This window comes from Coffea arabica, chromosome 5c (genome assembly GCF_036785885.1).
Source record: "Coffea arabica cultivar ET-39 chromosome 5c, Coffea Arabica ET-39 HiFi, whole genome shotgun sequence".
Classification (NCBI taxonomy): domain Eukaryota; kingdom Viridiplantae; phylum Streptophyta; class Magnoliopsida; order Gentianales; family Rubiaceae; genus Coffea; species Coffea arabica.
The window spans coordinates 15,580,584-15,592,996 of NC_092319.1; the positions used below are offsets into that span (position 1 = coordinate 15,580,584).

At 33.7% G+C, this 12,413-nt stretch overlaps 1 protein-coding gene across 1 annotated transcript; it reads left to right on the forward strand.

Annotated features, from left to right (window-relative positions):
* The first annotated feature begins 1,782 nt into the window (after window positions 1-1,782).
* LOC113688801 (fasciclin-like arabinogalactan protein 7) lies at window positions 1,783-3,561 on the forward strand. Its single transcript, XM_027206598.2, has 2 exons — window positions 1,783-1,947; window positions 2,643-3,561. The coding sequence occupies exon 2, from the start codon at window positions 2,649-2,651 to the stop codon at window positions 3,417-3,419; it is 771 nt and encodes a 256-aa protein (XP_027062399.1). The 5' UTR covers window positions 1,783-1,947; window positions 2,643-2,648; the 3' UTR covers window positions 3,420-3,561.
* The last annotated feature ends 8,852 nt before the right edge of the window (window positions 3,562-12,413 follow it).

The window sequence follows — 12,413 nt, forward strand, 5'->3', positions numbered from 1 at the left end:
TGTTATTTTTTCTTTTCTTTTGTATTTCTTTAACCAATGACTTAAAAAACTGCAAAAGGTATTTCAACCTCATTAGTATGCTTTAATCCTCAAGGATTGAATTTGGTTTGTTATGAGAACTAAAGATCCATAAGAAAAGGGTAATTTTAGAATAGAAATATTTTATCTCTCCCAAAATGAGTTTTTAAATTATATCTTTTGAAATGTGTTGAAAAAGTTATAAAAAGTTGAAAATAATGGTGGTATGTGAGATTCCTCAAAATTCAGAAGTACCAATTGATATCGTCACAAATTTTAGAGGAGGTTTCTGAAATTACCCCTAAGATTAATATAATTAGAGGTGGCAATTTGTCCCAAATCCCAATGGGCTACCCATGCCCATGGGGACTTTGGGCGGGATGGGTACTGAAATTTAATATTGGGTTTAAAATGGGACAAATCCCAATTGTACCCATTAATTGATGGGAAATTTTGGGAAATGCTTGGGTACCCATTGGGTTTAAATAGCAAGGGCTCCGTTTGAATTAGCTATTTTTGGGGGGTGTTTTTGAAATATTTTATTGTAGTAGTATATATAAAAAATTTTTACTATAAATTTTTTTTGAAATATTTGATATACTAATATGGATGGGATGTTTTTTGAGTTATTATATATTACTGTAACATTGTATTTGAAAAACTTATTTTTTTGAAAAAATAGCCAATCCAAACGGAGTCTTAGATTCAAAAATTATCTTTAACAATTTTTATTGTCATACTAGCGAATATAATCTAGTAGTCTTCCCAGTCATTATCCACAAGAATTTTCAACGTTTCAATTAGTTTAGACCTGTCATCCTTGGACAATGATGATGATAAATATTCAACACCCTAAGTATCTTGGCCATCTTGATATATGTTGGAATATGGCTGTATATCTATCTTTTCCTTTATTTATTAATCCAATTTTTGGTGGGAATCCTGAGTATAAAGCACTTGCATGTTTATTTAATAAAACTAAAAGAAATTTAATAAATCAAAAATATTAAAATTATATAAAAAATAAAAAATGAATTAAAGGAAAAAAAATATGTAGAAAATGGATTTGGGTATTGGGCGGGATCAATCTAAACCCATCCCAAAGTGATCCCGCCCAAGTTAGTCCCAAAACACATATGGGTAAGGTTGGGCCAAACCCATATGACTCGGTTCCATTTCAAATCCAAGCAAATTTCGCCCATTTCGCCCATTTTGCCACCTCTAAATATAATGCAAAAGACTTTAATAATTTAACAAATTTTTTCCGTTAATAACCGCATCCTGCCACAATAATCAAAGACACAAATAATTAATCCAAATCATGAATGGCACAATACAACTCCTACTCCACCGCAACGTATTGTCATATAGTAATCCACTAATGAATGTTTTTTTTTTTCACCTTGGGGATATTCCAACCTTTGGACCAAAGTAATTTCTTAAAGTTGTGTAAAGTCTTATCTCAAGAATATATAGCGAAATAACATACGGAGGTCGATCACAAGACCTAGCGGTAACTATCAGATTATAGAACAATCAAACTATTTCGAAATCCACTAATGAATTTACGCGAATAGAAAGTGAATGTAAAGTGTAGACCGTATACACCCAGTAAAATGTGGAGTACATACACAATGCTCATATTTTATAATTTATACAACAACAAGCACGCATCAGTTGAGTTGTGTATCTAGATGTGTCTGTTTGTATGTACATATACAAGAAATAGTACCCCTTTATGCAGAAAGATTTCTTCAAATTTCAGTTTGTACCTACTCTAGCTTTTTCACTTCACCAGCTGCCACCCAAGACCGAAATTTTCTGTCCCTGGTTCTTTTATATACTTTGTCCCTAGCACTTCCAAACCCAGAGCCTCCTCCATCATCCCAACTTCAGCTTTTGTGTCTGAATTGCTCTGGGCCAGGAAAGGTATTTCCATCATATAGCCCTCTTCTCATTGCTGTTCCTTTGCACAATTCTTCCAGTGCAGCTGCTGCATTTGTTCATTGTTCTTTAATTTTCTTTATGACTCATTTTTGTTTTTCCATGAGTAGATATAGATCTGCATTCCAGTTGAAATTAATGCATTGCTTGCGATTTTTAGCTGCAATACTAGTTTGGTTTAGTACGTAAGTGATGGATATGAAGTGGGATTCAATTGTTTAGAAACATTTAGGCTGGACTCATGATTTTTCTGCTGAATTTCTGGCTCTGTTCTGAGCTTGCTTGAGATCCACCTTGTGGGTTTGTTCAGGCAAGTAATGAGATGTAATTATTGAGATATTATACAACTGATTGACGTATTCCACTGACTACATTCTCTGTTCTTCAAATTTCCATGTGGCTTAGATAGTGGTATGCTTTAAGCTAGTAAATGAAGATCTATGCCTCAATTTGGAGGAGGATTAATTGTTCGGCTCTAAAAAAGGGCTTAATTGCAATTGTGTTATGAAATCTACTTAAAAGCTTGGATTTGCAACTTGGGTTAATTTCCAGATTGCATAGATCTTTTATTTTGAGTCAATTTCAGTTACTGAGATCAGATCTAGTTAGTAGTCATGCAGAAACAGAGCTTCTCGAACATCAACTGAATACGACATTTTTTTCATTTTTTTTTTGTGAAGGGGAAAATGGGAGGTAAATTGTTTTTCATGATTATTTCGATGTTGGTGGTTTGGTGCTCTACATCAGTCAATTCACAATCTGTTGGATCTCCTCCAATCTCAAGTCCAGCACCAGCTCCAGCCCCAGAACATGTGAACCTCACACACTTACTTTCTTATGCTGGTCCATTCCACACCTTCCTTAACTACCTTGAGAAGACCAAAGTCTTAGAAACTTTCCAAAACCAAGCCAACAATACTGAAGAAGGTATTACAATTTTTGCCCCAACAGATGATGCCTTCTCCAAGCTCAAGAACCCATCTCTGTCTAATCTCACCGATGATCAGATTAAATCAGTCCTCCTTTTCCATGCCTTATCGCATTACTACTCCCTATCAGACTTCAAGAACCTTAGCAAAATGAGCCCGGTGATGACCTATGCCGGTGGACAATACACCTTGAATTTCACAGATGTGTCTGGAGATGTATCTATTGATTCAGGATGGACTAAAACAAAAGTCAGTAGCAGTGTTGTTGCAACTGACCCTATCGCTGTTTATGAGATAAAAAATGTTCTTCTTCCAGAAGCGATTTTTGGCACTGACATTCCACCGACTGCAGCACCCGCACCTGCTCCTCATATTGCCCCTTCTGCAGATACCCCTGTTGCTGATGTTGGTGGGAGCAATTCGTCTCCAAAATCATCTCCGTCTTCCTCTTGCAAGATTAGCAACTTGGGTCTCTTGACTCAATTGATTTTGGCAATTGCAAGTGGAGTAGTTTTAATGTTCTCCTAAGGGGTGATTTATTCAGCTTTTAATTTATATTGAAAGAAAGAGTTGATTGATGCCTTCATTCCATTGAATTGATATAATGTACAAGAGTTGTAGGTACTAATTATCACCATTATATCAAAGCCGAAATTTTCTTGTTTTGTCATTGTTAATTTTGTTTTTGTTGTTGACTTGTGAAAGACGTAAAGGGTTTGTTGTTTCTTGGTATAAAGACTCAATTATACTCTTAGGTAGATTGTATCCAGCCCTCTCAAGTCCTGAGCTTTGGCTGATTAAAGATGCCAGAAGCATCCAAACAGATTTTACTAAGTGCCAAATGCGAAGTTTCAAAATATTTTCGGCCATTTTGTAAAAGGAAATTTAAGAAATTAAAGATAGCAAAAAAAGCAGTTGTAATTTTTGTAGTTGCATCTTGATACTCAATTGCAGCTACCTTTTTCTTCATTGGTTTCAATCTGAATACCGTATGATTTTACTCAAGACAGCTACTATATCCAAGTATTTGTAACTTCTCTTGAATTTTTCAAAAGAAAGAGAGAGTTCATTTACTTTGTAGCCAACTTCTATAACTCAATGATTATAGCCATTAACATATCCCAACCTACAATGCCATAAAGAGCAGGAAGAATCAACCATATAAGCAGAAATAGAAACTTTATTAATACTTGAACATTCCATCATATGAATAATCTTGTTCTACAAACACATCACTTTTGAAAAAAAAAAAAATATTTTGTTAGACTCAAATACAACTTTAAAACCACTTCTGTTAAGTCTATCAGCTAACACAAGATTCTTCCTCTTGTCCAAAATATGTAGTACATTAGTGAGCACTAATTTCTTGTTGGAAGTAAATTGCAAATCCACAACCCCTTTTTCATGCACCTTGGTGATGTCATGATTGTCCATAACAACTAGATGTCCTTCAGGGGCATCTTCATAGGTCTTAAATATGGACTTATCATCGCATGCATGCATAGTTGCACTAGAGTCATACCATCAATCACTTCAATTGACCGAAGATGAAACTATGTTCAATTCGGAGATCATAGATATTCTCCACTCGATCACCATTGCAATAATCTCTGCAATGTCTTTGTTTTCAACAAGACTTGCTTGGCTATTATTCATTTTTTTTGTCACACTCCTTGTAATGCCCTTTTTTGTCACAATTGTAACATTTCCAATTGTTTTTCTTATCCTTTGCGCTTATAGCATTTTGTCTAGAAGATTTTCTCTTCTTAGACCCTTGACCATTGTTGTGATTCTTCCTCTTGTCCACATAGTTCACCTTAGGACTAGATGCTAATTCTTTCTATTGGAAAATCGTCGCATCTTTCTCCATATGGAGGTGCTTCAATATTTGGTCCATCACGAATGATTCAGTTACGTGTAGAGGTTTCTTTTGATAATCATTCCAACTAGGAGGCAACTTTGAAATAATTGCCCTCACTTGCAATGATTCAAAATTCTCAACACCTAGATCTTTATGTTTTGAAATCAAAACTTGTAGATCATGCACTTGATCGAGAACAGAAGGACGCTTAATAATGATAAAGTCAAAATACTTTTTAATAAGAATTTTATCCGCACCTTGCTTTTGAGGAGTATACTTGTACTCCAAAGTGGTCCAAATCTCTCTTGGCAACTTGATAGATGTATACATGTTGTAGAGCATATTTGAGAGAGTATACATGATATGGCCTCTACACAATATTTTGTCATCTTTATGCTTATGTCTTTATGTCTTTAACACTGAAACATCACCGTCTTTTGGCTCCGAAATTGGTTGAAGGTTTAGGTCAAACACATAGGCCATTTTGAGGATGGTGAGAAAGGACAACATTTAACAAGGTTTTACTCGACGGATATCCTTAATTGTTGTATATTCTCATATATAGCAAACATAACATCATTCTTTATTAAAATTTGACCAAGGCACTCAAGTTTTAGAATTAACATGTCTAGACTTGCCATTACACTTTATTTAAGGCTTTAGACATAGTAGTTACACATTGCATGATAAAAAAACTGGAAGCATAGGGTGTGGCTACAAACCCTAAACCACTTTCCCTTTTTACATATGCGGTAGTCAAAATTTTAATTTCAACAATTAGCATCTTATGATCACAATATACTCTTGACTGAATTTAAAACAAATGCAATTACCAACATTTGTAGCACCTAAAATCACTTGAGAGTAATACAAATATATATTTTTCATACTATTGTTTAGGTGATTGCCTTAGATACACATGCACAAATATTGAATAATCATCAATCAAAGTAATAAAATATTATTACCACATTTGAATGCATGTTACACACTTTTTCTTATGCTATATTTTGACAAAAAATATTATTTCCTATATCCACATATCACAAACTACCAAGCCACAAAAAACAAGAAGATTTAGGCCCCATTTGGGGTTGCTGTACTTTTGATAAAAAGCACTTTTAGGTAGGTACTAAAAATGCTTTTTAAGTGTTTGGTAAATATCATCCCATAAAATTAGAAGTAGAGTTTTTGGTTTTAAAAGCACTTTTAACAAAAGCTCAAATGTGATGCTTTTAAAATAGCTTTTGTGATTTAGAAAAAAATTTATATGAACTTGTGATCAATGGCATCAAATTCTGAAGACGATTCAAGATAAAGAGTGGCTAATCCATTGAAATGCAACAAATCCGGATCCCTTCCTTCTTTTGGAGTAGTTTTCCATAGTTTGTCATTATTTTATTTTATAACTATTATGTGTCATTTGTTTGAAAAATTTCAGCCATGTGTGTTTCGCTATTTCCAACAAATAGTATGTGGTTAATTAGTTAATGTTGAATCGTTAGTTCCATACAATAAAGGCTAAGGTCATGTTTACCATAGTTAAGCTAATTTGAATTAGTTAGTTTCCTATTCTAGTCGAATTAGAATTTTAGGAAAGTAGTTAATTATTTCCAAGTTGGTTTAAGTCTTTGAGTCTTGTAAAAGGCTATAAATTAGCCTCAAGTGTCAACATTTTTGGGAGTCAAGTCAGATGATGAATAAAATTTAAGAGTTTTCTCTTTCTTGTTCCTTGGAAACATTCCTTGATACAAAATGAGTCATGTCTCCTTTATTCAAGTTTTGGCTTTTCAATTCAAAATCACGTTGAGTTGTGGCATCATTCTACCAACAAGTCTTGGTTCGTTAATTCGTTATGTTGTGGGTTGAGATTAAATTCAAGGTTCACACCTCAGGGGTTAGAGGGGTCGAGATTTTCCATTAATTTTGTTCTATAGCTTGATCAAGATAGATCTTTCCGCTGCCTGTGCAATTCGTTTCTCCAAGAGCGGGAGTTTGGGGGTTCAAGTTCGCATCAGTTGGTATCAGAGTTTCGCCTCTTGGTCCAGGTTAATATTCTTTTTCTTTTCTTGTTTTACTCTTTATTCTTCTACCAAACCTTACCCAATTCGAAAAAAAAGGAGAAAAACTTGTCACCTTAGGGTTTGAAATTCCACCGCTCATTCTTTGTTTCCTCGTTGAGTCTCCAATCGTGTCTTGTTTTGTGTTGCATCTTGTTTCGTTGTTTGTCAAAATTTATTCGTAGTAACTTGTGTTGAGTCATATTAAAGAGAGAGAGAGAGAGAGAGAGAGAGAGACGTTGTTCATCGGTACTGTAGCAGTTACTGTTCTTCCATCGTGCTGTAGCAGTACTGTTCATCATACTGTGCAGTATTTTTCATCCAAAAAATATTTTTTTCTTCATACATTGTGTTTGTCTCTTGTTGTTCTTGAGTCTTGAAGTTTGGTTAGGTGATTTCTTGATATTCTTGAATCATACAAAAAGGATTTCTTGAAAATCTTGGAATTTTTAAAACCCTAGTTCATCTTCTTGGATATTTGTGGCTAATTTTTGTTTCTTGAAGTGGCAAGTTGAATTGAAAAAAAAAAGAGAAGGAAAGAAAAGAGATTGATCCATGAAAAAAAAGGAGAAAAGAAATAAAAAAAGGAAAGACAAGAAAAAAAAAACGAATCCAAGCCAAACAAGAAAATAGTCTTGAATTTGGAAACTTAATTTGACTTGGGTTGTTGCCAAAATCTGGTCACATAAATCCTTCTCCAATTTGGTTTGCTAAACCGCTTGACACACATAGGAAAACTCCTTAAAATAACATCTTGCTTTCCAAAAGTGAATCCAAGAATCAATTGATCTAAACTTCCAAATTCCAACCAAGTACAATTGAGTAGAGTCTCTAAGTTTTCCAAATTTCTGCAAAGTCAATGTCTTATTATTTATAACCATTTGTTTCTTTTGTTCTTGTATAATTTCATACATCTTTTAAGTTATTTTCAAGTTTATTTGAATCAAGTCCCATCAAGTCACAGCCATTCATCTTGAACTCCTAGCCATTACCACTGTGTTTATTAAATTGTTAAGTCTTCTTGATCAATTGTGAGCAAATTCAATTTGTCTTAAGGATTGTGATCAAAGACTTGAAAGAGTGGTGATATTAATAGAGCATGCTTACTTGAGTGTAAACACAAGAGTGAGTGGATATATGCAAGGGAGTGTTGTGAGGAAATTTCTTTCTTGTCACTAACCATTCTTGTAGATTCACATACACTTTTGGGCGAATGGAGAGAGCCACCTCTAGATATTCAAGTGGAGGACCTTATTACATTCATGATTGACGACGTCATGAGGAGGAATTAAGAGAATATTGAGAAGTTAGTTCTTCTAACTTTAAAATATATATACAGTCTTTCAGCGGTCTTAAAGATCCCAATGCATGCTTAACATGGGCAAAGAAAGTGGAATACTTCTTTGGACATCAATCTTATATTGAGAAGGAGAAGGTAAAATTGGCTACCCATGCTTTTAATCATTATGCTTTAATATGGTGGAATCAATTTGTCAAGAACGTCAATTATGTGAACTACCTTCAATTTCCATTTGGGATGCATTGAAGAAGATAATGCTTAAAAAATATGCTCCTGCTTACTTTGGAGAGTTGTTGCAAAAATTTCACTTACTTAATCAAGGTTCTAAGACCATGGTTGAGTATTTAAAGAGATAGAGTCAATAATGAAGCAAACTGGGATTGAGAAAGATTTAGACAATACCATTGATCAATTTTTGAATGGCTTCAATAGAAAGATTGCTGATCGTATTGAAGTACTACCTCATATGAAGTTGAGGGATGTAGTAAGTATGGCGGTTAAAATTGAAAGGTGACTTCAAAGAAAGAAAGAGAAGGTTTATCTAACAACTTGCATCCCTAAATTGAAGAATAAGTCACATGAGGAATCATGGTGGGACATCTACCAACGTTTACTACATGAGAAGCAAATAAAGGAGAAACTTGAATGCAATACTCAGGCATCTTCTAATATGGACTTTGTAGACACCATTGCCAATGAAAATCCACCTAAACCCATCTTAAGTGGAGTTGAACTTGAAGAAATCATTATTGAACCTGTGGAATGGGAGAAAAAAGTTGAGAGCAAATTCAATAATATACAAAGTGTGAATGTATATGAAGTAAAAGTCGAGGGAAGTGATAATGAAAAAGAGTTCTCTTGAGAGTACATAAGTGAGAGTGAGAACATAAGTGAGAGTTCTCTTGAGATCGAGAGTATACTTGTAAAAACTGAGGGAATTAGTGAGAGTACTTATTTGTCCACTAATAATCTTAACTTTGCTTTGTTTAGTGTTTCCTATTTTGTGCAGGTTAAGCAATGTGCAATTGCCTTAGTCTTAAGTTGTTCTATTCGTATATCTATTGGATAGTTAGAGAAATTTCACGAAGTTGGAGTCTTGAGTGTTGCTTCATTTAGCTATGAACATGTGTTCAAACTTCAAGTTAGGGATAGTTTATTTGTTGATCACCCAATTGCCGTATCAAAGGGAGTAACTACACTTGAACTTTGTCCCACACTTTCTTATAATTTTGATAATACTGTTCCAATCTTTCTTTGTCCATTTTTTAGTTCGTTCGATACTAACTTCATTGTTTCATTTGTAGATTCCAAAGCTGTCCATTCTTATTTAGTTTCATCCATACAAGATATGCAAAGTTGTAAAGATGTGCCACATAAACATCAACTAGTGATGGATTGTACTACCTTGCATAACCAAATTAGGAGTTTTTCTAATCTACTTGAGCATTACTATGAAGATCCCTATCTAGTAGATGCAAATGGTAGGTTTTCAAGTGATTTCATACCTATAAGTATTTACTATTTAATTTCTTTTGTAGGTGCCGAATTTACAATCCGTAACAAAGATTTCATGTTAGTGGTTATAGAGATTGTTCGTGAACATCTTAGAGTAAAGTGGCATTACAATCAGTTTCGGATACATTGGTACATCCCTTGGTTGAAAACTTTGCTTGTGATTTCCTTACACTTATATAAGCGTCATGCAATGTCGTATGCTCGCATGAAGGTGTTGCTCGAAGTGCTACACTTTCTCCAATCTGTTGATTTGAGGGCAAATCACTTTCAAGAGGAGGGGAATGATACGAGCATATGATCAATGGCATCAAATTCCAAAGATGATTCAAGATAAAGAACAGCTGATCCATTGAAGTTCAACAAATCTAGATCCCTTCCTTGGTTTGGAGTAGTTTTCCATAGTTTGTCATTATTTTATCTTATAACCATTATGTGTCATTTGTTTGGAAAATTTCAGCCATTTGTGTTTCACTATTTCCAACAAATAATATGCGATTAATTAGATAATGTAGAGTCGTTAGTTTCATAAAATAAAGGCTAAGGTCATGTTGAACATAGTTAAGCCAATTTGAGTTAGTTAGTTTCCTATTCTAGTCGAGTTAGAGTTTTAGGAAAGTAGTTAATTATTTTCAAGTTGGTTTAGGTCTTTGAGTCTTATAAAAAGTTATAAATAAGCCTCAAGTGTCAACATTTTTGGGAGTCAAGTCAAATGATGAATAAAATTTGAAAGTTTTCTCTTTCTTTTTCCTTGGGAACGTTCCATGACACAGTTTGGCTTATCAATTCAAGACTACGTTGAATTGTGGCGCTGTTCTACCAACAAGTCTTGGTTCGCCAATTTGTTAGGTATTGGGTTGAGAATAAATTCAAGGTTCACACCTCAGGGGTTAGAAGGGTTGAGATTTTTCCATCAACTTGATTCCATAACCTAATCAAGATAGATCATTCCATTTCTTTAAGAATGGGAGTTTGGGGATTCGAGTTTGCATCATAAAATATCAAATTTAATCATTTTATCTTATATTATGAATCAAATAAAGAGATAAACACTTTTAAAAATTTTCAAATTATATATTATCCAATACAACAAGTACTTATTGAAGTATATCTCCAAAGAATATATTTAAAAGCACTTAAATAGTTAATAAATACTTTTATTAAAGACTCTAATGGGGAAGTGCTTTTCAATAAGCTGTTGCAATCTCAAACGGGTCCTTAATCAAATCAGTAGAATTGACACACTTATTAATAACCATGTTAAACATATCATGTAACCTTGTTTGACAAGTACACCATTGTTGGACAATTTCAATTACTCTTTGTCTTTTGAACTAGTATTTTTGTCCAAAATTCTTCTCCCTATTGTTCAACATAGGATGAGCATCCACTATGAATGCGTTGTTAATATGAAGACATTTCCTTTGATAGTCATTTCAACTTAGAGTAATTTTCCAATAATTATGCCATTCATGAAATGACACAAAAGTTCCACTTCATGATCTTCTAAATTATGTAAAGATCATTATTAGGCCAATGAGAGAAAAAATTTGTTGAATACAAAATTCAAATAAATTTAACTAGAAATTTATCTGCACCTGATGCGAGTTTTCTTGTACTCTAACACAATCCAAATTTCTCTAAGGGTTTAATCATGAAGTAAAGTTGTAAAAATAATTCATGAGACTCTCTACATAGCACTTCATCCATTTTACATTTCTTTCATCTCCCTACTATCATCATCCTATGAAGGAGAGATCGGTTGCAATACAGAATCATATTTGAGTAAATTTCCAATAGTAGTCCCTTGCACCAAACTTGTGAGGACCCGAAAATTTACTTATTTTTATAGAATATTACAGGAATATTTAAATGATTATTCACTCATTTTCTACGAATTATTTATTTTGACCATTTTAAATCCATTTATATGGAACGACGCCTCTTTATATTTTTAAAGCGTTTTGTTGAAAAATTCGCTTTTCGAAAGTTTGTTTAGTCCGGAACGACGGGTGCACGTTTTCCTAGGCTATACTTGAATCGGGAGTGTATTAATATTGGAGAATTAAGAACGATCAATAATAGATTAAGAAAGGTTAAATTGAAGAATTAATACTCAATTCACGTGAGGACTCGTAAAATTATTATTTTTAAACCCCTAATTTTGGCTCAATTAATTATCTATTTGAATTTTTGCCCCGAATATTAATTTCTATCCTTATTAGACCTAAATATATGGAATTATAGCTTCATTATATTTTTAAAGTGACTTGTTTCAAAAATTAATTTTTTGGAAGCTCGTTTAGCGAAAATAGCGAAAACGTGTTTGGAAATTTTAACCGATTGAGAGTACATTAAGTTCGGAAAATTGGAGACATGTACAATGGTCGTAAAATAGGTAAATTTAGGTTTAAGTACTCAAGTGATAGTTAGTGGTACGATCGTTATAAGAATTTCTCGAAGGTTTCACTTTATCGCGTCTAAATTGGAAATACGCGTTTTCGCGCGCGCGCTTAATTGAGAGACTTTAGACCATTATTTTGGGACAATTAAGAGTGAATAATATTTGTATGAATATAAGTGCATTAGCGGTTTAGTGCACTAGTGAAACAAATGTAAGAGGAATCGAGCACAAAACGCGCGCGTATGCGTACTATTTGCGTTTGACTTTTCGCACCTAAGCTCTTAGCCTTCAAGCTTCCGTAGCAAGCTAAAATCAGATCAAAACATCTCTTTTTCCTCTCATTTTGGCTGAGCAACAGCTGAAGCAAAACACCTTCAAGTTTTGC